The 23,964-nt window shown below is 54.6% G+C and overlaps 1 protein-coding gene across 2 annotated transcripts in view; it reads left to right on the forward strand.

Annotated features, from left to right (window-relative positions):
* Nucleotides 1-18,838, forward strand: part of Cd247 (CD247 molecule) — a 58,720-nt gene extending 39,882 nt beyond the window's left edge. The window contains exons 2-8 of one of the 2 annotated variants that reach the window (XM_026380171.2): nt 12,296-12,399; nt 13,412-13,468; nt 14,008-14,088; nt 15,239-15,274; nt 16,066-16,122; nt 16,891-16,926; nt 17,933-18,838. In XM_026380171.2, the coding sequence (XP_026235956.1) occupies nt 12,296-12,399; nt 13,412-13,468; nt 14,008-14,088; nt 15,239-15,274; nt 16,066-16,122; nt 16,891-16,926; nt 17,933-17,998 (437 nt within the window). In that variant the 3' untranslated portion in view covers nt 17,999-18,838. The remainder of the gene's footprint in view (nt 1-12,295; nt 12,400-13,411; nt 13,469-14,007; nt 14,089-15,238; nt 15,275-16,065; nt 16,123-16,890; nt 16,927-17,932) is intronic. The other variant, XM_026380172.2, reaches the window with a different exon arrangement.
* Nucleotides 18,839-23,964: the final 5,126 nt, after the last annotated feature.

Genomic DNA, 23,964 nt, shown 5'->3' on the forward strand with positions numbered 1-23,964 from the left:
AGCAGAGAGGGCTGTCCCAAGGGCCCTGCACACCGCTCCTAGCAAGGGCTTGGTCCTGCCCTGTGAAGTACTTCTTTCCTGGTTCAGACACTTCTGAGAGGCGAGATGTGCCCCTGTGCAGACCTTGCACACCTCTGAGCTCTTGTGTGACACACTGGTTCACACACACAGCCTCCTGCACAGGCACACGCAGAGACCACAGCCTTGCAGGATGGCCCCCACTGCTGAGACCTGGTCCCCATACCGAGCCAGCCCAGCTGCAGAACCTGCCCCCACCTGGCACCTGAAACTTCTGTGGTCCCAGCTGCACTTGGAAGAGGCTCCAGGGACCCCAGAGCACCTCAAACCCCAGCCTGGTCCTTGCTCTGGGAAGTGAAAGGGAAAGTCAAACCCTGGGTTGGATGAGTCGATGTGTTCACTGCACTCGGCTGGGCTGGACTAGAGCCAGGTGGGCAGAGGGCCTAGATTTCACACGGGTCTGGCACTGACTGGCCTGTGGTCATGGCCAAGTCCTGTGGGACTCATACCATGCTGGTCCTTCAGCTTTCCTGCTGTGGGCATTTATTTACTCTGTGAATTGGTCAGGACCAACCTTTAACTCCAGTACCCTCCCCTCAGTTGCCCTCCATGCCAGTCCCCTGCTCCGTGTGTGGGCACGCTGGCGTCTGTAATGTAGAGCAATTTAGATATTCATTGACCTAAAGTGCAAATAGGGGTTGGGGGTTGGCAGGAGGGAGACTAATGCAATGTATAAACATGCACTTTGATTATTTTTTCTTATTTCAAAATTATATGTTCGTACATGTCGTGAAACTTGGGAAATAAGGGAAGGCATGAAGAAAAATTAAATCACCCTTCATCCCACAAACCAGGGCTGAAGCCGGCGGTAGCATTTAGCTGCACTTTTTCTTCCGTCTGCTCCTCTAGCTGGCCACAGCAAACCTAGATTTAGAACCGGATGGAATGGGCAGGTGCAGCAGGGGCCCTCGGCCACCTCACCTGCCGGTGCAGGTGAGCCTCCTGAAGACCCAGGTTTGGCTGTCACAGAGGGCGGTGACAGGCCGGGGCTCCAGGGCGGCGCCCACAGGGAGGGCGTGGGACTGGGCGTGACCCTCCCAGCGGTGGCCCCCAGCCCGCGGCCGCCCACGTGCTGCGTCCCGAGAGGCAGCGCGAGCGGGCGTCACAGGCGAGCGCTGCCCGCGTGGGCTGGGCCCCGGGGCTGCCGAACACACAGCGCCCCGGGAAGCCGCCCGGCGCAGCCCCGCCCAGCGCCGAGCCGCAGGTGCGCCCCGCCCGGGCTTGCGCTGCGCTGCGCTGCGACCGCGGGGATGGCGGGAGCCAGGTCCCTCCTACACCGCGCGGTCGCCGGCCGAGGACTTCAGAGGCTCACCCACACTCTCCACCCCAGACACAGGCGCTAGCCCCGCTCCCATTCCCTCTTGTCCGGTGTTTGGGGGAACTTGGAAGGGATTCTTCAAAACAGAAAGACGGAGGTGGCCCCTCTGGGCTCAGCCCCCACCCCCACCCCCGGGCCAGAACCCGGGGGAAATGCACCCCTTCCTCCTGTCCTCCTGCGTTTGTTACACCCTCATGCTCACCCGCTGCGAGCCGCTAGCTAGGGACTGAGGACCAAAATGAATTGTGGGGTTCTCAGTTTTTAGCAGGGACAGACCGGGAATCAAATAATTAGTGGGAAATGTGCAAGAACAGCAGGGTGAGAAGTCGGAGATAATATCAGGCTTATTTTTAAAGTAGAACATCAGCTGGAGGCTAGCTCAGTGGTAGAGCGGAGCAAGGTCCTGGGCTCGGTCCTCAGCACCCAAACCCTGCGGTGACTAAGTGCTCAGACCCAGTGCTGCTGTTCAGCTCCTGTTCAGGAGCACTCCACATGGAAGGCACCAAGGTACAGCACAGGTGCCCCAAAGCCTGGAAACCCGGAGGAGATGGGAGTCACTTCTACCCTTTTACAAGATTGACAGTGGGATCCATTTCTTACATTTAGAAGTTCTTTGCCTGAAAAGTATCTGAAGGTTGAGGGAAAACATACTGAATATATCATTTGAAAATGCATCTTTTTGTCCTGGTTGGGTCTTTTGCTGTTTTATCATCATCACCATCATCAATTTACTTATTTATAAGAAGGGGTCTTGCTGTGTAGCCCAGGCTGGTCTAGAACTCCTGGGCTCAAGAGATCCTTCCACCTCAGCCGCCTTTGTAGCTGGAACTGCAGGCCCATGACCATGCCCCCAGGCTGCCATAGCCTTCTGTTTAACAATCAACCCCCCCCCCACTATTCCTGACTTTTAACTCACTCTGGAATAGAAACAGTAGCCCACTGAAGGACATTGGTTCTGCCTGAAGGTAGCACAGAAGTTTGCCCAGAGGAGGTGACATTTGAGCTGACCCTTGGGAGAGAAGTAGAAGTTTGCCAAGTGGAGATCTTAATGTCTCATTGGAAGCAGCTGGTCCGCCCGGGGCAGCTCCTTTCAGGTGAGCCCAGGGCTGTTCTCTGTTCAGGTATCAGAAGGAACTCCTGGAGGGGAGCATTCTCCCCCGACCAGGCCCAGGCCTGAGTCAAACGCAAGGCAGGGGTCTGCTCACAGCTTGGGCCTGACAGAGGAGAAGGAGCAGCCTCACCCGCCTTCCTCTCTGTCCACCACCCAAGCCCATGCCCGGCCCAGCCAAGGGCTCGGGAATCTGTGGTGGCTGCTCATTAGGAAACCATAAGTACTGGGCACATTTCTGTAGTTGTTCCCAGCTACTGGGAGGCTGAGGCAGGACTGAAAGTTCAAGGCTAGCCTGGGCCACCTAAGAGTGACCCTGTCTCAAAATAAAATTAATAAAAGGCTGGTATGTAGCTCAGTGGTGCCCTCCTGGCCTCAATCCCCAGTTCAGGAGCTGGGGTTGGGGCACCCTTATTTTGGAGGCAGAGAAGCTAAGGGTGAAAAACTTTCCTAAGGTCACACTGGGTGGTAGGTTTTGCGGTGGTCCTCACAAAAATAAGAAACTGCAAAAGAGTAAAACAAAAAACCCTCAAATCTCTTCTCACTCGTAGGCCCTTCGAAATGTAAGGGGCAAAATTTCATTTTACTTTTTCGATCAATCTCTCAATCCTTCAAACAATTATGAATTACTAAGTCCGGGTGTTACCTAAAACTGCGCTTCACTCTGGCGATGGAAACACAAGAACCTGAAACGCTGGGCTTGCCCTGAGCAGCCCGCAGGTGCATGGAACAGGGAAGAATCCACACCTCAGAACAGCTGAGCGCTCTTTGCACCTGAAAACATGGACTCCATTGGTTCCGAGTGGGCTGAGTGGACTGCTGTCTGGAAGGTCCTGGGCCAGGGAAGCTGAGGAGGGCTGGGGCGGGGGGAGGCAGTACCAGGTGGAGCGCCCGATCCCACTGCCCCCCACCTGGGCTTCACCAGGCACAAGGCTCTCCGTCCAGGCTTGGTGGGTAACTTTGCCCTTCTCCATCCAGATAAAACCATGGGGGTAGGGGCAGGACTCCACTCCATTTTGCCTGTGACATTTCTTTGTTCTTTTCTCCTTTGCTGTCATTCTGGTCTTGGTAAATTGGCCTGTTCTCTTCAGTCAGTGAACTGTGCAAGGGGGTGTGGAACGTGCTGCGGACTGCCCAGGCACCGCCCCCCCCCCATTCCCAGAGCCCGGGGCGTCCACTGAACGGCTCTGTACCAGGAGCAAAAGCATGCCAAGATGGAGATGATGCTGATGCTGTCGAGCCCCCACCCAGGCTCTGGCCCACAGGCTGAGAGCACACCTGAGTCAGAATCTCCCAAGACACACGTGGAGTGAGGTCTTTCAGGACAGGCACTGCGCCCTCCCAGCTGTCCTCAAAGTATAGCCAGGTGTGAAGAAAGCGGGGCTGGAAGAAGAACAATCAATTCTAGGACTGTCTCCATTACAATGTGTATTTTATTTTCCTTTTCATTCTTCTTTTCGAGATGCTGGGGATCACATGCTGGACAAAAGCTCTACCGTTGATCTACATCCTACATCCTCAGGCCATTAATATATTTTAAACCAAGTAGCTCTTTAGTACGCTGTGTTAGGATGCCATGATGTCCATCCACCCTGACACCTCGAAACATGGAGAATAAGCCCAAGATGGCCCTACAGTGCAAAGTCACAGCTCACTTGGGTGTTGATAGAAAAAGGAGCCTGCAAGTGGCTCTAGTCCCTGTGGGATTGCGGTGTGTCTCTGGGAGAGCTTTGTGCTTTCCTTTCTGATACAGAGTCTCAAGCTGCTCTGGGCGATGGAGGGACTCAGCAGACTGCTCAGGACCCTGAGGAAAGAGGAAGTAAGATGGAGCTTGGACAGTCTGCAGCAGACTCCAGGCCCCCTTGCAAGGCCTGGCCACAAATGTTCAGTTGGAGCTGGACACAGTAATAGAATGTTCTGGACCAACCCAGAGCAGAGGGTCCAGGAAAAGTAGTACACATGAGAATACCTGCTTTAGAAGGCAGGGCCCTGGGCCTTCTGCCAAGACTCGGATTCAGCAGCTTTAGGAATTCTGATTCAGGACAAACTCTGGAGCACTGCTCAAGACGTGGGCTCTGCGATGAGCCAAGGGGAACAGAGAAACCCCCCATTTGCCATTTGCTCTGGAACTAGCTCAACCACCTTTTCCTGTCTTTCTAAAATTTGCAAAATCCTCCGTGTCTGTAGCTACCACGAGTCGTGGCATGCGATCTGGTTAGCTCAAGTCAGAGAAGCCAGGAAAGGCTGACCACGGCCATTGCCTGGTGTCCTCCCCCACAGCAGCCTCACTTCTGCAGTCAGGTGGGAGACCGCAGTGCAGCCAGGTGCACCAGCTCACAGTCCTAACTCCAGCAGAAAAGGTCCCTGAGGGGAGATAAAACTCCGGGCTCTCCCTTGCTGGGTATGGGCTGGTGCGCGCCAGGCTGAGAAAGGAAAGCGCAGGTCTGACGACATCTGGAGTCCCCCTGTGTGAGAACGGAGACCCCTGGTGCTTCCTGCCGCGCTCCGACGGGGGAGGATGCAGGGGCGGGGAGAGGCCCAGCGAGGCAGGTTTACTCTGCGGCCTTCCGAGGAGGCCTGGCCTCTCCCCGACTGGCTGTGCCCGCAGAGTGCGCGCGTGGGCTGCTGTGCTGGGGGAGCCGGCCGTCCGGGTCACTCCTCCCAGGGGACCCGCGCTGCAGCCTAACCCTAACCGGGGGCGGCACAGTCGGCGAGGGACCGCAGTGGGGGCGGGCGCCCGAGTGCGCCAGCGGCTCGGATGCGAGATCGCCGGCGATAACCCGCGGGGACGGCAGCGCCGACAGGAAACCTCGAGTTGGCGACCTGCCGCCGCCAGGCCCTGCTCCCGGGACGCAGGTGGCCGCGGGCTGCGGTGGGCTGGACAGACGGCCGTGCGTGCCCCGCCGCGGAATGAGCCGGCCCTCCCTCCAGGCCCAGTGAACAGTGTCTCCCGAGGCGTTGTGTCCTTTGGGGAAGCGCGGGGCAGTGGACAGGGCTCCTCCTCTGCCTCGCCACGCCCGATGGGCCACTGGAGGCCCAGACGGTTCCCCGCCGGGAGGGCACAGACGCCTGGCCCCCTCCGGCCCCCAGTCTTCCCGGGGTCTGGCCGTCACCTCCCAACTTGCAACTTGCTGAGGGGAGGGACCGGCTGGTGTGCCTTGTGGACCTGGACCGCCCCCCGCCCCCACCCCCGCCCCCTCTGCGGGTGCTCACCTAGCGAGGGTGGAGGGGGCTTGCAGGGGAGGCATCTGGTTCCTGCAGCACTGGATAGTAACACATAAGGAGCACAGTAACCAGCACGCTATGGGCCCAGCATAAACGTAATCCTACTCTACAAACACCATCGCAAACACTTTCCGTAAGCGAGGGTGCATCCAAACCTGGCAAATCACCAACAGAAAGGTCCCAAGCCAGCCCTCCCGGAGGGGCGGCTTGCAGTCCTAGCACTGGAGGCTGAGGCGGGAAGATCCCTTGAGCCCTGGAGAAGGAGACCAGCCCGGACAACAGAGGCAGACCCCATCTAAAAAACCCAGAAAACAAAAAGTCAGAAACACACCCAGCCTCAGCCAGGTTCCAAGACCTTTGCTAGACTGACCCTATGTCTGACCCTACTTCTGCATTGCCAGAACAGTGGTGTTCACGCCTTCCTTGATTGAAGAGGTCGCATAGCTGGGGATTATATTAAAATACAACCACTGTCACAGAGTTTCACACAGCACAAACCGTGCAAAGTGAAAGACATGAAAGATTCTCCCAAACACTCTTCTTCATCTGGCTTCTCTGCAGAGGTAGCTGAGGGAGATCTGTGAGCCCTTAGCCCTCCAGACAAACATATATTTAACACATTTTCAGCAGCATGAGATACAATGTTGTAGGACCACCACTGTCCATTCCCCCTCTCCATCTTCCATTACCCCAAACCCAAACTCCATCCAGAGACACTCTTATGAATATAGAAACATACATATGTAACCTACATAATATTCATTTTTTATATACAAATATTATACATACCATTTTAAATCTTGCTTTGTTAATTTTTAACATAATTGTCTTGGAAATCTGTTCATAGTAGCACATATAGAGCTATTTGTTGTTTGTGTGATTGCTGTATAAATATACCAAAACTTATCTGGGCAAGGTGGTGCACACTTGTAATCTCAGCAGTTTAGGAGTCTGAGGCAGGATTACAAGACTCAGTCTCGGCAAACAAAAGGTGTGGGAAAGCAGCTACGTGGTGAAGCACTCTGGTTCAGTACCCAGTGCCAAATAAATAAATAAACAAAAACGTACCAGATTCCCAGTTAGTGAACTTTTAAGTTAGTTTTTTGTTCTTCTATAGATGAAGATACAACAAACATTTTTGTACATATAGCTTTATATACTGTAAGGGTTTGTCTGTAAAATAAATTCTCAAAGAAATGACAAAATCCTTCCTGGAATTTTGACACAAAGGGGCTTGGTCTGGAGCAGGCTCTTTCTCTTCTTTTTTTCTGTATGTATTTTTTTTTTTCTTGCAGTGCTAGGTGTTGAAACTAGGGAGGCCTTACCACTGAGCTGCATTCCCACCCCTTTTTACAACTTTTAATTTTGAGTCAGGGTCTTGCTAAGTTGCTGAGGCTGGCCTCGAACTTTCCATCCAGCTTAAGCCTCCCCAGTTGCTGGGGTCACCACACCCAGACGGTGGATTTCTTTTAAATGCTGCTAATGTTCAAGAGCATAATGTGAGGGTCCTGTGCTTGAGAGAAAGAACAAAGGCCTGGTGAGCCTGGCCCTGATCTCTTCTCTGCCATGCACCTACCATGGGCCTGCAGGGGAATCCTTTGCCCTACTGACCTTTGGTCTCCTTATCTGCAAAGTGGAGCAAATAAGATCTGCCAGTTACCTCATTCAAGTGTCATTATGATCAAATGACATAAGAAATATCAAAGGATTTTCCAACTAAGTGTGTGGAGCAAATGTTGCGAAGGGTGTGATTGTTAGACTGGGAGGCCTGGAGCCCGAGCTGGCGTCAGAATTCTCTCTGTACACGTTGCTTTATGCTTGTGTGTATATATTCCCAAGGTGTTTTTAGGACAGTTTTTTTTTTTTTTGTTTTGTTTTGTTTTGCTTTTGAATGATTACAAGTCATAAACAGCACATTTGAAAAGGCAACATGGTATCATGTTGGTTGTAGTTGTGTCTGAACAGGAAATTATGGGTGATTTTGATTTCTCTCTCTACTTTTTTTCTTCAGAATGAGTTGGTTTACTTGAAAATAAAAAGAAAGATGGTCACATAAAAATTAGAAGTATTGCACAGAACATAACAACCTTAATGGAAATAAAAATATAAGAAGGGAAATACCCACCCATAGTCCTGTTACCCCTAAGGTACCAAACAGCCTCTTTCTTCCCTCCTACCTTGGAATCTTTGACTGTGAGCACATTGAATTTGTAGGTGGTTGTGACCAGATGATCCACTGCACAATAAAGCAAGACTACCCAAAATCTGAGGAGGGGTGGGACTGTCGGGCCAGTTACAGCAGGAGTGACGTGCTCTGCAGGTGACGGGGGTCCTGGTGGGCCAGCCTCCAGGGGCATTGGCAGTGTGTGTCCTGGCCTTACATCTGCAGCCAGCTCCCTAGGCCGCTCAGTACACTGGCCCCCGAAGAAGGAAGGCCAGTGGTAGAGGCAGGATGTTGCCTGCTGTGCAGCTGAGCCCCGAGGAGGAAGGACCCCCACAGCCTGTTGGGCTCCAGTCCGCAGCCCTGAGGGACATGTATCATCTACGGGCAGTGCCACATGGTGGCTTGGAACATAGAGTATGGCTCCAGGTAACTGGGTCCAACCCAGCTCTTGACCTTAGGCATGTTATTGTCTGGCCTAGTCTCCCCAGTGGTAAGGAAGGAATCACTGTGACGCGTGAATGGGAGCACTCACACGTGATTTCCGGCCCAGGACCCCTCGGCGTGTGATTGTCATCGTCACTCTGTTTGTCTGGCCTGTAGCTTGGCCACCGCTGTGAAAGTTGCTCAGGGAGGGGGGCAACGCCAGAGGGGAAGGTCTGGGTGCCCTGTGACACAGTGGGCTGGTGTCACACCCAGCAGCCTGCCCAGCACAGGCACCCCTAGAGCTGCTGCCACCGCTTCCTGAGGACATGTGACTTCCTGTTTTCTAAATTCTTAGCCTGCAGTGTCATTGTCAGTTCGTCTGAGACTGGGAGTGGGGTTGAGCAGTAGTGGGACCCGGGCTCAAAGTTGGGGGTGCAAAGTAAGGAAGGTCAGAAGGCTTGGAAGGTGGCCCTTCCGACCTTAGTTGTGGGCTCCTGTGATTAATACTGGTGACATTAGTTCCTGTGAACTGAGCACTCACCAAGGGCCAAGTCCACCCCACTTGAGGGCCGCACGCCCTGGGAAGGAGCCAGGGTTGCTCGGGGTCATGTGGTAGATGAGGCGGGTCTCGTCCTCACCTGCGGGGCCTAAGCGCTTCTGTTGAAGTGCAGAAGAACTGGACGTGAGCAGGCCGGGAAAGGCTGCCATGTAGAATGGCCTACTCTGCATAATTTGTGCTTCTGGAGACAGAACTGGAACCAAAGTGACTTTCTTATACTCTGAAAATTAGAGCTCTCTCTCCATCTTCGTGGATGGGAAGTGAGTAGCTCCCCATCACCAGAGCTGTTCAAGCAGAGGCAGGAGGTGCAGCTCAGGGAAATCCCTGCAGAAGGACTCACGTCCCTGGGGACACACAGGAGAAGAGAGGAACTTTGCATCAGGTGCCCTCCAGAGCTTTCCCGCTGTGCAACCTTTTGGCCTTAACAAGATCTGTCTGAGTGTGCAGCCAGATCACGGGAGGGCAAAGCATGCTGTAGGCCATGCAGGGTGCGTCCTGCCACGAGGGCATCATTTGGTGAGGCCGGGATTCTCAGCACGCCCACGCTGCCGAGGCCTCCTGTGCACCCAGCCCTCCATCCACAGTCACCAGCAACTGGGTGCTCACACCCCTGAAAGGCAGGTGTTCCCAAGGCTGGCAATCCTCCTGCCTCAGCCTCCCAAGCTGTCGGGATTTACAGGTGTGTGCCACTGCGCCCGGCTACCTCTTGACTTTTTTTTTTAATCTTTATTTTTTTAGTTGTAGGTGGACATACTACCTTTATTTTTTTTTTTAATGTGGTGCTGAGGATTGAACCCAGTGCCTCGCCCATGCTAGGCCAGCTCTCTACCTCTGAGCGCCAGCCCCAGCCCCCTACCTCTTGACTTTTGACAGTAGGATTGTCTCCGACTTCCTAGTCCCCACCGTGCATGGTAAAGGGTCACTTTGGCCCATGCTGAGCAATTCTAATGGGAAGTCGTTCTTACAGATTTTATGGTTGGAGGAATTATTCTTATGTCCCCGAGTTCTGGAATGTGTGAGGGTTGCAGAAGTGAGGTAGCTGGTGGGGAGGGGCCTTCTGGGCCTGCACTTCTGTAGATAGCGGGTAGTTTGCTGAGGAGCATAGTGTCCGGTTTAGCCAGGGGGCTGCAGGTGAACTGCTTTTTAAAAGAAAGGGCGGTGGGGGCGGTACAGTGGGCCAGTCCCCGCCCTCCTGACTCCTGTTCCTTCCCCGACAAGAGCCAGTCACAGAAGGTGGGTCGGGTGGGGTTGCAGGAGGGGGTAGTGCCAGCACTGGCAGGCCTGCAGGGTACTGGCTCCAGCAGAGGTGGAGGCCGGCGCAGGACCGCACTGTGCGGTCAAGGAGAGCCAGCAGTGAGCAGGGCTGTCTGGGCCTGGGGTGGTGAGGCAGACCTGGGTGGTGGGCCCTGGTTGGTGGCAGGAGCTGGAGGAAGTTGACAAAAGATCAGCTGGCTGGGGCCAGGAGGGGCCTTGAATCAGGGTGGGCACCAAAGGCTGTGGACAGAGGTGTTGAGGGTGGTGGGGATGGGGACAGAGGGGCAGCCTAGTCCCAGCTCCACGGCTTGTAGGGGGAGCCAAAGGATGGCTGGCAGGGAGGGTCCTCCCTGTGAGCTCTCTCCTGAGCTCTGGCGCCTGGTGCCGCTTGGAGGATCTGAGGAAGACCGCACCATGGCGGTGAGCGCTGGCCGCACACTCACTGAAGGAATGTGGCAGTTCCCATGCTCTTCACAGAAGGCAGCCGAGGGGGCAACCTGCCCAAGTCACCCAGCCCAAGTCACCCAGCTAGTAAGGCTGCGCCTCCTCAGGACCTTGTCCACTCCCTGTGCCCGCTTGAGCCCTGTGCGGCCACCAGAGGGCGCCTGCGTCCGGAGAGGCCACCTGGCTGGGGTGGAGGGAGGGGGACCAGCTGCTGCGTCCAGCCCAGAAGCTGGGTCCCCTCCCTAACGGTGCCAGAATCTTTTAAATAAAAATGTAATGTTTTGAACTACCAACAATAAAAAAAACCAAAAAAAATTTGAATACTAAAAAAAGTTTTAGTGTTTAACAATAATTTGGAAATGTAAGATAAGTATTCATAGATGAACTCTTCTCTAATATAACATACCTATAGTTTTTTGTTTTGTTTTTGTTTTTAATCATCACCACCATTTTTGAGACTCTTTTAAAAACCTTCTTTGGAATAAACTGTGAACTTCAAATATTTTTGTCAAGTAAACTTGGCAGAAATTAGTGTAAATTAACTTTGTATTTTCTACTTCAATTTTTAGTTGCCATAATGTAAATAGTGTAATAGAATATGTAATTCAAATATTAGCATTATTATCTTTTGAAAATTTGCAATGTTAATCAAAACTGGACTGTACTGTAGCTTGCTTTCTTTTCTTTTTTTTTTTCTTTTTGTGTGTGTAGCAGAACTCTTCCTGTTAGTTTAAAGAACAGAAAGTGAAATTCCTCAGGGGTTACAAATGTAAAGTTAAGATTATTGTTTGAGCTGAAGTATATAAATTACACAATTACTAGAGATGCAGTAAAAGAATAAATAATACAATTTCAACTGTGAAAAAAAAATGTAAGCCGCACATTTACTGGACCATGTCCCTGCCCTTTGTACCCGAGTACCAACTCAGGGTGCACTGAGGGCAGTGTGAGAAGGTCAGTAGGGCAGCAGGAGCCGGGCACCCTTGGAAACTTGGAGTGGAGAGGCTGAACAGAGGACTACCCAGCTAAAACGGCAGGGTGTGCGACGTTCAGCTGTGGCAGGATTTTAGGGAGGAGGAGGAAGAGGATCAGTGTGGGCAACGGCACAGAGATGTGTCTAGGGGGCCAGGACTGGTGGACAGGGAGTTCAGGCCCCAGAGGGAGGTGGACCTCTGGTCCCTTGGGGCCTGGGGGTAGGAAGCCAAGCACCAGAGCCACCACCGGGGTGGAGAGTCCTGGCAGTGAGGAAGCTGGGAGTCAGGAGGGTAGAGCTGACCCTGGTTCTCATCGTCCTGACGTCACCTGACCACTGAGTCTCTGAGCCCACCCTTCCCAGGCCCCAGAGTCCTGCTCTCTCCTGTGGGTGGCCTTGGGAGCCACATACCCTAGTCATCCAGATGGGGGCATCTGGCTGAAGCTTCCTGAGTTCACGGCTCATGTCGGGCTCACTTGCAGCTGGGGCTGGGCTCCCAGGGCACAAGCCCTGTGGTGGACAGCTTTGCAGTTCTGGGTGCCTGCCCCATCTTCCCAGGCTCTGGGGCTCCTGCAGGTATCACGCAGCCACTGTGGCAGCAAGCTGCTCCAGGAGCTGGCTGAGGTGGGATGGCAGGGCGGGGTCTACGTCCTTGTCATGGTTTCTTTGGCCACACGGTCACAGGGCACCCTGGGTGGTGGGACGTGTTCTTGTTATCCTGGGCCTGGCTGACCAGGGTCTCTTGGCAGAGGCACAGAGCTTTGGCCTGCTGGATCCTAAACTCTGCTACCTGCTGGATGGAATCCTCTTTATCTACGGTGTCATCGTCACTGCCCTGTTCCTGAGAGCGAAGGTGGGTACCCAGGGCTCTGGAGAGGGTGCAGAGAGGCCTTGGTCTTAGTTTCAGGCTTGGTGGTACCTGGGGCTTGGTTCCCACAGCAGAGCAAGGCCAGACCCAAGTGCATACTTGGGGCCGAGCCTGATGGGGGTGGGGGAGCTGGTGCTGCACCAGGGCCTGAATGGCAGCGTCCCCTGCAGGGGCCACTGCTGGAGAGCAAGGGGCTTCTGCAGAGGTGTCATGGTCAGGAGGTGGAGGACCCACAGCCTCTTCCCAAGTCCTGCTGCCAGCTGCCAACTGAGGCCATGTCAGCTTCTCTAGAAACCTGTTGGCTCAGAGCCCTGATTTCACCATGGGCTGGTGAATTTCTTAGAGACCCCAAATTTCTTAGAGGGGCTGGACCTGGTGTGGACAGAGGGTGGAGGTTACTGTCATCACTGTCTGTCACCTCTAACCCATTCCCCCTTGGAATTTGTGCTCTGACATAAGATTTTACTTAAAAAAAAAAAAAGACTCTTTTCTTCTACTGTTTTTTGTTTTGTTTTGTTTTGTTTTAATTTGGAAAGGGGCCCTGGCTGATCTCCAAGTTTCTTTCCAGTGCCCCGACTCTAATGCCTCGAAGTTCCTCCATGAGGTGGCCTGTCCTGTAGAAAGAGCCAAGTTGTGCTAAACTTGGGGCAGATGCTCCAAGTGCTGGAGCCCAAGGCTGAGGCTTCCTGCTCAGGTGCTGCAGGGCTAAGGTAGAGGGCTAGGGTAGGGGAAGGACAAAAGCCCTGGCCCAGGGGGCGAGAAGGAACTTGTGCAGTCACAACCACTGTGATTGTTCCGAGTCCCTGGAATGCCCACCCTGCACCTCTGTGGGCAAGGGCGACTGGCTGGGACAGGAAACCTCAGATTCCGGGACAAAGTCACAGGCAGGCGAAGAAAGGGCACCTGAGCTCGGGAGAGGGCTGCCGTCTCAGACCCCTGCAGGCAGCACAGGCAGGGCAGGGCCACCGTGAAGCCTTAACCCGCTGCTCTGTTGCAGTTTGGCAGGAGTGCAGACGTCGCCGCCTTGCAGCAGGGCTCAAACCAGCTCTACAATGTAAGTCCACTGGTCCACCTGTCCGTCTGTCACCTGTAGGCAAGTAGTTTGCCGTTTTCTGACCCATGAGACATGGCAGGGGTGCCGTGGGCATGTGATGCATGTAGCCAGCCTCCAGGGAGCCGCTCGGCCTTCAGCAATTCGCAAAGGCTAGAGGCTGCAGATAATCCTCCCAGCAGAGGATGACAGTCACATGTCCCTTTCAGTGGGACTTTGGTCCAACTGATGACCCTCTAGCAGCCTGGGCTTCCTTATCTGCTCATGGGAATGTTGTGACTTGTCCATCTGATTGACCAGCATGTAGTAAGAAAAGCATCTGGTGACTCTGGGTCCCTCCCACGGTCACGGTGACCATTGTGCTCTGAGAGGTTCTCTCAGGTGACGGTATCCAGATGGACCAGGTGCCCCCACCTCCCTCACCCTGCTCCCTGTCCCCTTTCTTTGTGAACCACCACCGAGAAGCCGAGCAGGCTCCCCCCGTCCCGCTGGCCCATCCTCCCCGGTTCCTCTTCCCCATGTCTGACACCTTTTTATTTTAGGAGCTCAATCTGGGACGGAGAGAGGACTATGATGTCTTGGATAAGCATCGGGGCCGGGACCCCGAGATGGGAGGGAAGCAGGTAGGGAGCCCCTCTGTGCCTGTGTGGAGGTGGGCTTGTGGGTGGGTCCCCTGCACCAGCACACATGGGGCTGGGGTGAGGTGGCGGCTGACTGGCTGCCAGCTCTCGACCCCTCCTTGGCTCCTTTCTGCATCACAAGGGGCCTCGAGCTCAGGAATACTTGTGGGCCTTGTGTCCAAGCGCCAGCTGCTGTCCTGGGAACTGCTCCTTGGCCATGGGGCCACCACCTGCCCCCAGGAGGACAGACCTGACGAGAAGGTCCACACAGAAAGGGCTACGACCACTTAGCGAGGATTGTGGGTCTGAGGACCCTCCAGAGCCTCCTCAGAGCCAGGCTTCGGTGGCTTTGCCAACTCCACCCCTGGTGGCAAGCGGGACAGACAACAAGGCCAGAGCAGAGTTCTCTCAGGAGCAGGGCTTCCAACAGAGGCAGAAACTGCCCTGTGGCCCTTGATGTGTGGGGTCACACCTGCCATCAGCCCTTCCCTAGCCCCTCGGAGCCCTGGGCTGGGTGTGCACTGCTGGAAGGAATGGGTAATAGGAGAGGCCACCGATTTCCTTGAACACTGCCATCCTCTTTCCTCCTCTTCCCTGGACTAGGAGGTCTGTGGGAAGGGGGAAAGGAGGGGCTCTTCTCTGCATGAAGAGAGGACCTGCAAACAGGGGGTGGCCTCCAAGATTTCTGTCCTCAGCCACAGTCTCACTTGTGAGCCTTCTTTATTTTTGGTACTGGGTTTTGAACCCAGGGATGCTTTACCACTGAGCGACAGCCCCAGCCCTTTTTACTTTTTGAGATGAGGCTTCACCGAGTGGCTGAGGCTAGCCTTGAACTTGCAATCCTCCCGCCTCAGCCTCCTGAGTTGTTGGGACTAGAGTGCGCCACCACCACACTGGGCACATAGAATGCTTTAGACACACCTGAACTACTCTGGAGGTCAAACAGACTGTCAGCAGACACCCTGAGGCCACCCTGGACAAGACAGGAGAGGTGTGTCTCCAAGTGCTGGCAACCGGGCGTGAGCCGCCTGGTGCAGCAGGGGCCTGAAGGTGGCCTCCCTGGGCTGTGGCGGGCAGGGAGGAGGGAGGCGGGTGGCAGATCTCGCAGGTGGCCTGAGCCTCCCCTCCTGATGTTCCCTCATTTCTTTCCTAGCAGAGGAGGAAGAATCCTCAGGACGGCGTATACAACGTGAGTAGGGAGGACCTCCCGTCAGGGCAGGGGAGGGCTGAGGGGCTCTCCTGCACAGGTGTCCCTCCCTGGGTCATGCACCTGGTTTCTGCTTGCAGCCTGCAGTGCCTCTACTTGAGGAAAGGTGTCGCCCCTGTCCCCTGCCCTTGCCTTGGCTCTGTTAGCCTGGAGCCCGCTGCTGGAGTTCCTAGGTCCACCGGCCTGTGGGGAGGAAGGCCACCGGCAGGCCAAGCTGGGTGGGAGCCCCTCCTGGGCTGCGGCTCCTGGGGGCTGGCATTTCCTGAGGGCTTTTTTTTTCTGTACTGAAGCTCACGCCTCCCCATGCTGGGCAAGCACTGACCACTGGGCTCCACCCCGGTCTTGCTGAGGCTGGCTTTGAACTGGCAATCCTGCTCAGCCTCCCTGAGTTGCTGGGACTTCAAGTGTGCTGCTTTTTATTGAAATATCCACTCCACCACCCTCGGAGCTTCCCGTCCTTGCTCTGCAGAAAGCCGATCCACAGCCCGTGTCATTGGCTGTGTAGAGACAACTTGCTCAAATGAATGATTAGGGACTTGGCGAGACCTTTACTGTGCAGTGTCCCTGCCGTGGCCTACAACTCCACTGCACAGAGAGCTACAGCTCGGAGCACATCCCCAGAGGCTGAGGAGCAAGTGGTGGGTGGAGAGACGCTGGCCGCCTGAGGCTGGGGTGGGACGGTGCAACCCTGTCCCTGGGGAATCCAGAGGCTTTCTGGCGGCAGAGCCCACTCTCTCCTGCAGTAAATCAGTGCCTCCTGCCTTCTCCTCCAGGCACTGCAGAGAGAGAAGATGGCGGAGGCCTACAGTGAGATTGGGACGAAAGGAGAGGTGAGTGTGCTGCTGGACTCCTGAGGGGTTCCTCAGCGTCCTCCAGGCATGCCTGCCACAGGATCCCTCTCCCGCCTGTTCCTCCTGAGACTCCCAGAAGCCCATGTGGTTGCCCTCAGGGGCAATGTGACTCCAGGGCTCCCCAGGAGGACACTACATGAGGCAGAAGCGAGTCAAAGCCTCACTCCTAACAGGAAGCACTGAGGGCCCCAGGTGTGCCCAAACGGTCACTGACTGGGACGGGGGTCTCAGGGCAGGATGGAAGCACAGGGGCCTTTGTACATAAGTGATCAAGGATTTCAAAATGGAGAGAGAGCATGCCGAGTCCCTCTGACGGGCGCTGTGTGTCCGTGATGCCCACGTGGCCAGCACCTCGCACTGGGGGTTCCACGAAGTCCCCACAGACCTGGTGAGGCTTGTGTGTGTGCCCGAGGCACGAGAAGGTAAATGGCTCACCCCAGGTCACGCAATCAACAGGGAGTGGGGTTTTCCACGACTCCCCCGGAGCTCATGACCACTGTGCAGAGCCACTCCTGGTGAGCAGACAGCAGGCGAGATTTTCCAGAGCTGCAGGGGGCCATTTCCAAGCTGTGGGCAACAGGGCAGCCCCTGTGAGGGTCTGAGTGGGGCCTGACCGTACTCTGCAGGGCCCCTCCTCCCTGGGGCGGAGGGCGGGGTAGGTGTGGGCTTGGACAGTCACCTGACTTCCCAGAGGTGGGCCTGAGCAGGAGCCCCTGCTGACTCCACACACCCCTTCTCTCTCCACAGCGTCGGAGAGGCAAGGCGCAAGACGGCCTGTACCAGGTGAGAGCCCAGCCTCCCCCGACTGGGGCCCAGGGTTCAAGGCTAGTGGCATCAGTTTTCGCCAACAGCAGGGCAGGCGCTCCGGGGCTCCTGCAGGCCAGCGGCAACCCCACTGCCCTAAGCCCCTGCGCAGGGCTGGGACCCAGCCACTCCACCAGATTATGTGGCTCTAGCCAGGAAGCTGTGGGCACCCCATGCACAAGGCCACAGCAGACAGGAGGCCGCTGTCCAGAGGGTATGGGGCTCCCCAAAGGAACAGACAGCTGTGGGCACAGGCTCCTACACAAGTGACCCCTGACCGTCCACATCTGTGGCTGGGTCCTGGCAGAGGCCTTCTCTGCCTCTAGTCGGCCTTGGTCAGGGAGGATGTGCAGGAAGGTTGAGGAAAAGGAAGAGAAAGGGCAACTTCAAAAGGAAGATTGTTATTACAATGAGGTGCCTGGCTCATGCAAATCAGTGCAGAAGATTATGCAAACTGAGCGTATTCAATCTACTTCTCTACCAGGGTCCCCAGGGGTCCAGTTTCTCCAGGCTTCCTGGTGCGGGCTTGCCACAGGACAGTGATATCAAAAGTGGCCTGGCTTGGCTTTGGGAAAAGGGAGGGGCCTTCCACCAGAGTGGGGTGGGGGCACCTTGAGTGTCAATTATTACATGACTGGCAAACTCACTGTAGGGACAGGGTCTGGGAACAGTAGCCAGCCCCTCTCTCCCTAGGACTAGTTCTCAGGTATCAGAGCAGCAGATTCTCTGGAGCAAGCCTGGCCCCTTTCCTGAGACTGCAGCTCAGTATTTGAGGTGGGGGAACTTCTTCCTCTTGATGACAGGAAGGGGGCCTGGTCCAGGCACCTGGGATGCAGCTTGGGGAGAGGTGAGCGCCCAGCTGGAGGGGAGCCTTCTCTCCAGCAGCTCCTCCAGCCAGGGGCCCACCTATGGCTCCTGGAGGTGGGGGCAGGGCATGGGGAGGTGGCTACGGGTTCTGACCACTCTTCCCATTTGCTTTCACCAGGGCCTCAGTCCAGCCACCCAGGACACCTACAATGTTCTCCACATGCAGGCCCTGCCCCCCCGCTAACAGTGTGGGTCTCACCAGCCCCAGGCCTGACCTGCTGATGCCAACTGTAAGACAGGATGAGCTCTTTACCACCGCCTTCCCTCATACTTCTCAGCCACTGAAGTACTCCCCTCCACAAACAGGATGCTTCCCAGTTGTGACATTTGCTGATCTCCAATTCCAAGCCCTGGCACAAAGAACATGTCCCTGGGCTCCAAGGGAGTGCAGCCCACAGTCACGGGCAAGGCCCTGCCCTTAGGACTTCAGACTTGCTGATGCCTGGAGAGCAGCCCTCTCCCTTGGCTCCATGTCTTAACCTGGGGCTGGGGACAATTCCCTCACAGCTGGGTTAGGTCTGCCTTGTGAAGTCCAGGGCAGGCCCCAGTGTCAGCACATGTCCTGTCTGTACTGCTGTCAGGAATCTGAGTGGCTTCGCTCCTGCTGTCAACCCCCCCCCCCCCCACACACACACACTTCAAGGTAACCTGTGCTTGGGCCACTCTGGAGGGCTGGGCAGAAGGGCCAGTCCTCCATCAGACATGCCTCTGCATCACCAAGCCGCATGCCAGGCACTGTGGGGGGTGGAAAAACGTGCAAGGCTGTCCTTGTCCTCACAGGTTCACATCTTAGAGGGAAAATGAGTCGTGCACAATGTGGTTTAAAAATTAGGAAATGGAGTGTGAACGCGGAGTGTCACTAAGATTATGAACAAAGCCTGGAAGTGAGTAGGGAGGAGTCCTTCCTGCCCTGCTCCCAGGCACCGTCCCTCAGCCTCCCGGGAATGGCAAGCCCGTCCTGGGGACTAAAGGACATGTGGCCGTGGGTGGCAAACCCTCTTTGCTCTGCTTGGTTTTAACTTATACTGGCTCGCTAAAGCCCATTTCGTATAATAAATGCTTCAGTGAAACCGGTGCTGTCCCCTAAGCTCTGTTCAGCAGTCAATCTGTGATGGCGACGCAGTCGGTCACTGGGAAAGCCGTGTCACCCTTGCTCCGGGGGAACTGCCTATTCTACCAGGAACATGCAGGTGGACATAGGTGCGCCAGCCCAGAGTGCTGCCATGGGGTCAGTGCGGGCCAAGCAGGGCACCTCAGGTAGTGGCCGAATCCACTCCTGAGAGCAGTGCCCAGTATAGGAGTGTTGGCCCAGTCTTGTGCCCCAGCCCAGAGAGGGCAACGGGCAAGGAGCCCTGCAGCATCATGCCCAGCTCTAGAGGGCAGGAGACCCCCCCCCCGGAGGCCAGAAGTGGGTGATGCTGTGGGCAGAGGGTGCCCGGGAGTCAATAGTAGCACATGCCACCGCACTGAATGTCTCAGCCCACAGGGCTGCAGGTGGGTGGTGGGCAAGAGGTCTTCAGGTCAGTTTCCCTCTGGAAGGTGGCCCTGCCCATAGCGGTGGCTCTCTGTGAAGCCCCAACTCGTCGAGCCCACCTGTTAAACTTTGTGAGGTCACTCTGAAGCCAGAGCCTTGGCTTGGTCAAGAAGTCCAAAGCCACCTATCCCCTGAAAACCTGGGACTCCCACAGCACTCTGTACGCTGCCGGGCACAGGGGACAGCCCAGAGAGAGGAGAACCTCCACCTGGGAGCAGCCTGGCAGGGGAACCCACTCCTGAGCCTCGAGCGCTGAAGTCTGCTGCTTCTGTCTGTTGAAATGAGTGAGCCGTACCCAGGGCTGCGCTAACCTAACCTCATTTCAGGAGGAGCAGAGTTACACATAGGCTGCGGGACCTGCACTGACCCAGTTCTGTCAGACAAGTCTGAGACGGCGGGTAGGAACCAGCAGTGCGCTGAGGGGGCTGGTGCTGACTGTGTGGGGGACTGGACGGCTCCCAACAGCACAAGTGCACAGAGCGCGGCTGGGAGAGGAGCAGACTGCCCACAGAGGAGAGCGCAGAGGGCAGAGCTCCTGGGAGAACGAGGCCCTGCAGGCCACGACTGTCAAGACCCTGCCCTGTTCCTCGTGCTGGCACAGAGAGACACACCTCCCAGTCCAGGAAACAAGGAGCTGGACCTGCATGGGGAGCCCAGAGTTTGTCAACTGGGGCAGCAGCGCGGAGGACACCTGCAGGGGCTGGCCATGCCGGTGTCTGGCCAGCTGTGGTGTGTGGGCTTCCTTCTGCCAGCGGCCCTTCTGTGAGTCAGAGTCGAGTCCTGACCATGTCTGTGCCTCAGTGACAGCCCCTCACACTGCTGCTCACGCCCTCTCCAGGAGCCGTCAGAACAGACCTACCTTACGAAACGGGACGCAGGCTCAGGTCCATCCCTTCCCTCTATTCCGTAGGATGTGACACCAGGTTTTCACGTGCTGAAGTCTGTCTTATGTTGTCTTTACCAAGGAGAGAGTTTCTGTGAAGAACTTGAAATTATTTTAGGAAGACACTTTACAAACTCGCACACAAAGCTGTATGTGCGAGAAGGGAACCCAGTGCCTCCTCGCTTCGGACCTTCTGTGGGACAGTGGCCTCATCTTGAGATAGGCACTCTCTTCTTCTGTAAACTCACAAACGCAAGACGTCGACCTGGGGATCAGACCCCACAGCTTTCTGACAAGGTCAGGCTTTCTCTGGAAAATTCACCTTAGTTTCAACTTTCCTTCCTATGGAACCCTGCAGTGGCCCATGAAGACACAGTGCTGAGGGGCACAGTGAGCCAGAGGCAGCCGTGTGCGCTCCCTCACACAGGAGACCAGCCTCCCTCAGAGGACCCCGGGGAGACCAGATGCTCAGGGTCTGGCAAGATGTGCCCGACGGGCGTGCCAGCCAAAAATACATTCAGGGAAGTGGAGTTCAATCCAAGTTCTGCAGTCCCACCTGCACAGCAGGACGGGAGCTTTGAAGAGTCCCCTGTCAGGATCATCAAGCAAGAGCCTGCATGTTTGATGACACAAAGCACTTGTGCTCAACACAGGGTCCCTTCTAGACCACCCTGAGGGCCTGGGGAGGGGAACTCAGTGCCACAGCTCCCCAAGGGTAGGAGCCAAGCCAGTGTGAGCGGATGGAGACTCGGGCTCCCGAGAGCACCTGCTGTGAAATGCAGGCTGGAAGGGTTATAGGAGTCATCTGCCAGAAGGTGGGTGAAGGATCCAGAATGCCAACACAGCAACCTCACAGAAACCATGTGAAAACACTTGAAAAATGGTTTAATGATGTTTTACAACAGAAACGAACTGTACAGTTACAGTAAGTTTAATATATATATATAAAAATTACAGCAGACAAATGCATCTACACAAAATCTACCAATTCATTCTGACTCACTGGCACCTGTGCAGTCTCTCCCAAGCCTTCAGCCCTGCGGGCAGCAGGAGGGGGTCACATAAAGGGCACTTTTGAAGAGACAGCACCTCTCACAGTCCCCACCACCTCCGCAGGCTTGGGAGGCTTCGGCTAGCTAGTTCCCCAGCAGGTAAAGTCGTTTTGTTTGAGGTTTCCAAAACCAGGAAACCTCTGTTTCCCAGGGGCACAGATAACAAGGTCCAGTGCTCCAAGTCATCAGTTGATTCTTACAAAATATTTCTACCCGAGGGGAAATGGCTACACAGGCGCTCTGGGGCAGTGAGGCTATACAATAGCCACCCAGACTGCAATGTCGTCTAAGGAGAAATGTAAAAGGACTCCCAGTAAACTACTTAGGAATTGTCACTGCCTCATTAAAGCTGCTGGACAATTTTGGAAAGAATCATTTACACCACGTCTTAAGTTTCCACAAAGAAGAACTCAAACTCACATTTTAAAGTACATAAAACAAGAAGTTTTAGGAGGTCAGGGGACAATTCCCCTTGTACCCCTCCCTTGACAACAGTGGAAAAACACCCCTGAATCAGTAATTTAAAAAAGAACAAGAAAGAAAAGGAAGAAAAGGTGGGGGAGTTAAGATATTTGAAGACAGAGAAAAAGAAAGCATCTTTAGAAAAACACAATCACTGCTTCTTTAAAACAAAACAAAACCCAGTTGGGCACAGTCATCAATGATGATGTGATCCAGATGACACTTGGTGGAGGACTATTACTGAATATTATGTACACTCACAACTTTTTCATTTTCTTTTTTATTATGAACACCTAGGCAGTGAAAACTGTTATGTTAATACATACACAGACACACCCAAAACATACAAAAATACTATTATTTCAAACTACTAAGAAGAGGACAGTTCAATTAGTTCCATGCTATGACTTTAAGAGCATTACACTGAAACAAACAAGAAGTTAAACGACATTTTTTTTTTTTTTAAATCCCAGAAATATACCAAAATATACATCTAAGCTTTGGAATTACTGAGGTTAGACTAATGCAAGTGCTGGGTAATCGTACTTAATACACAAGTCTAAGGTTCTGCAGGAAAGAAATTTTCTTTGGTATCTGCATCAGGCTAATATTATTAACATTTGGATTTTGCTTTGGGATAGAGCTTGTATGACCCTAGAACCAAATACCCCCCTCCCCCAATCAACTGAGATTAAAAAGATCCATGTAAAAAGTTCCTTCATTTGCAACCCCCCAGGTTAAAAAGTCACAGGCATCGACCTAGCGCGAGAGGTTGTGAAGTACAATGCATAGTTGCACAGTGGTGCTGGGAGGGGAGACAAACCGCAATGGAGAGAAGCGAAACGCCCGATGGGCGTCCTGCGGCCTCCGGCCACCCCAAGCAGCTCAGTGAAGGAGAGAGGAAAGCTCCGAGGCCCTGACGAAAGCCCTGCAGAGCAGACCACCGCGCGCCAGTGTCCCAACTTCCCCCACTCTGCGGGGCCTGTGGCCTGGCCAGCAGCGGCTCTGGCCCCCTAGTCCCTGTGCTAAGTCCCCCTGGTGGCCCTGCTTGCAGTCGGATGGAGTATGGTGTGACGGGGTTTGGGAAATCTGAAATGCCAATTGCTTCCTGGCATGCTCACAAGCTGGCAAGCGCCAGAGCCACCGAGACACACCTGAACGAAACCCCCAGCGTGGAAAACAGCTCCCCGCCCTGTAGAGTCCGAGGCCCTGCCCGGCCCCACTGCGCCAAGTGCCAGGACGTGGCGAACTGGCTGATGCTGAAGACTTACTTCCCTTTTCTTTGGTTTTTTTGTTTGTTTTGAGTTTATACAATCATTAAGAAATCTTTGGTTTTGGCTGGAAATTTAAAAACAAAACAAAACAAAACAAAACAAAGAAACCACCCTCCCCTGGCTTATAGCAGCAGTCTGAGGACCTGGCGAAGGGTTTCTTCAGCTTTACGGGTGGGAACTGGAGGCCAAGCACTACATTCAAAGAAAAGGTGAAAGGGCTGGGGATGCAGCTTCTGAAGAGCCCACTGAATATAAGATTGTCAAATAATAATAATAATAATAATATAATAATAATAAAAAACAACTTAAATATTTGGATTTCTTTTTTTTTTTTTGGTCATGTCAAAGGAAAAAAGTGAAATGTGTACACAGCAGTCCACTCCAAGGGACCTCTGGTGTCTTCCCTTCCACCCAGGGCTCAGGGGAAGGAGACGGCCTGGACCCCACCTGGGGAGAGGCAAGGACAGAAGTCAATGTGTGGCCAGAGTCAGAAATACGGGGTGGGGTGGGGCGCAGACAGCTGGCACCCTGAAGGCAGGTGGCAGGACAACCAGGTTATGAGACCTGGGAAGACCCTGGCAACAAAAGGAACCCTGGGCTGCGACCTGCCCCAGCTCGCAGGAGCCTCTGAGCAGCGGCATTCAGGGGCTCCTAGGGTCCCACCCTAGCCACAGGTCCCACAATGCTATAGGCCAGAGTTCAGCGTTGCCGAAAGGGGAGGGTGGGTTGGGCGGCTCTGTGGGGCTGAGAGGAAGTTAAAGCAAGCCACTCAGTCACGAGTTAGCAATGAGGTATACAAGAGCTCCCACGCCAGGTGGGCAGAACTCTGTGCTCCTCACTCGCCTCTGTCACTGCTGTCCCGTGCAGGCGGTGACCTGCAGGGTCAGAACCCTGTTGGACCCTCGCACGTGCCCAGGCTAGCAGAGCCAAGAGCTGGGAGAAGGC

This window comes from Urocitellus parryii, chromosome 9 (assembly GCF_045843805.1).
Source record: "Urocitellus parryii isolate mUroPar1 chromosome 9, mUroPar1.hap1, whole genome shotgun sequence".
NCBI lineage: Eukaryota > Metazoa > Chordata > Mammalia > Rodentia > Sciuridae > Urocitellus > Urocitellus parryii.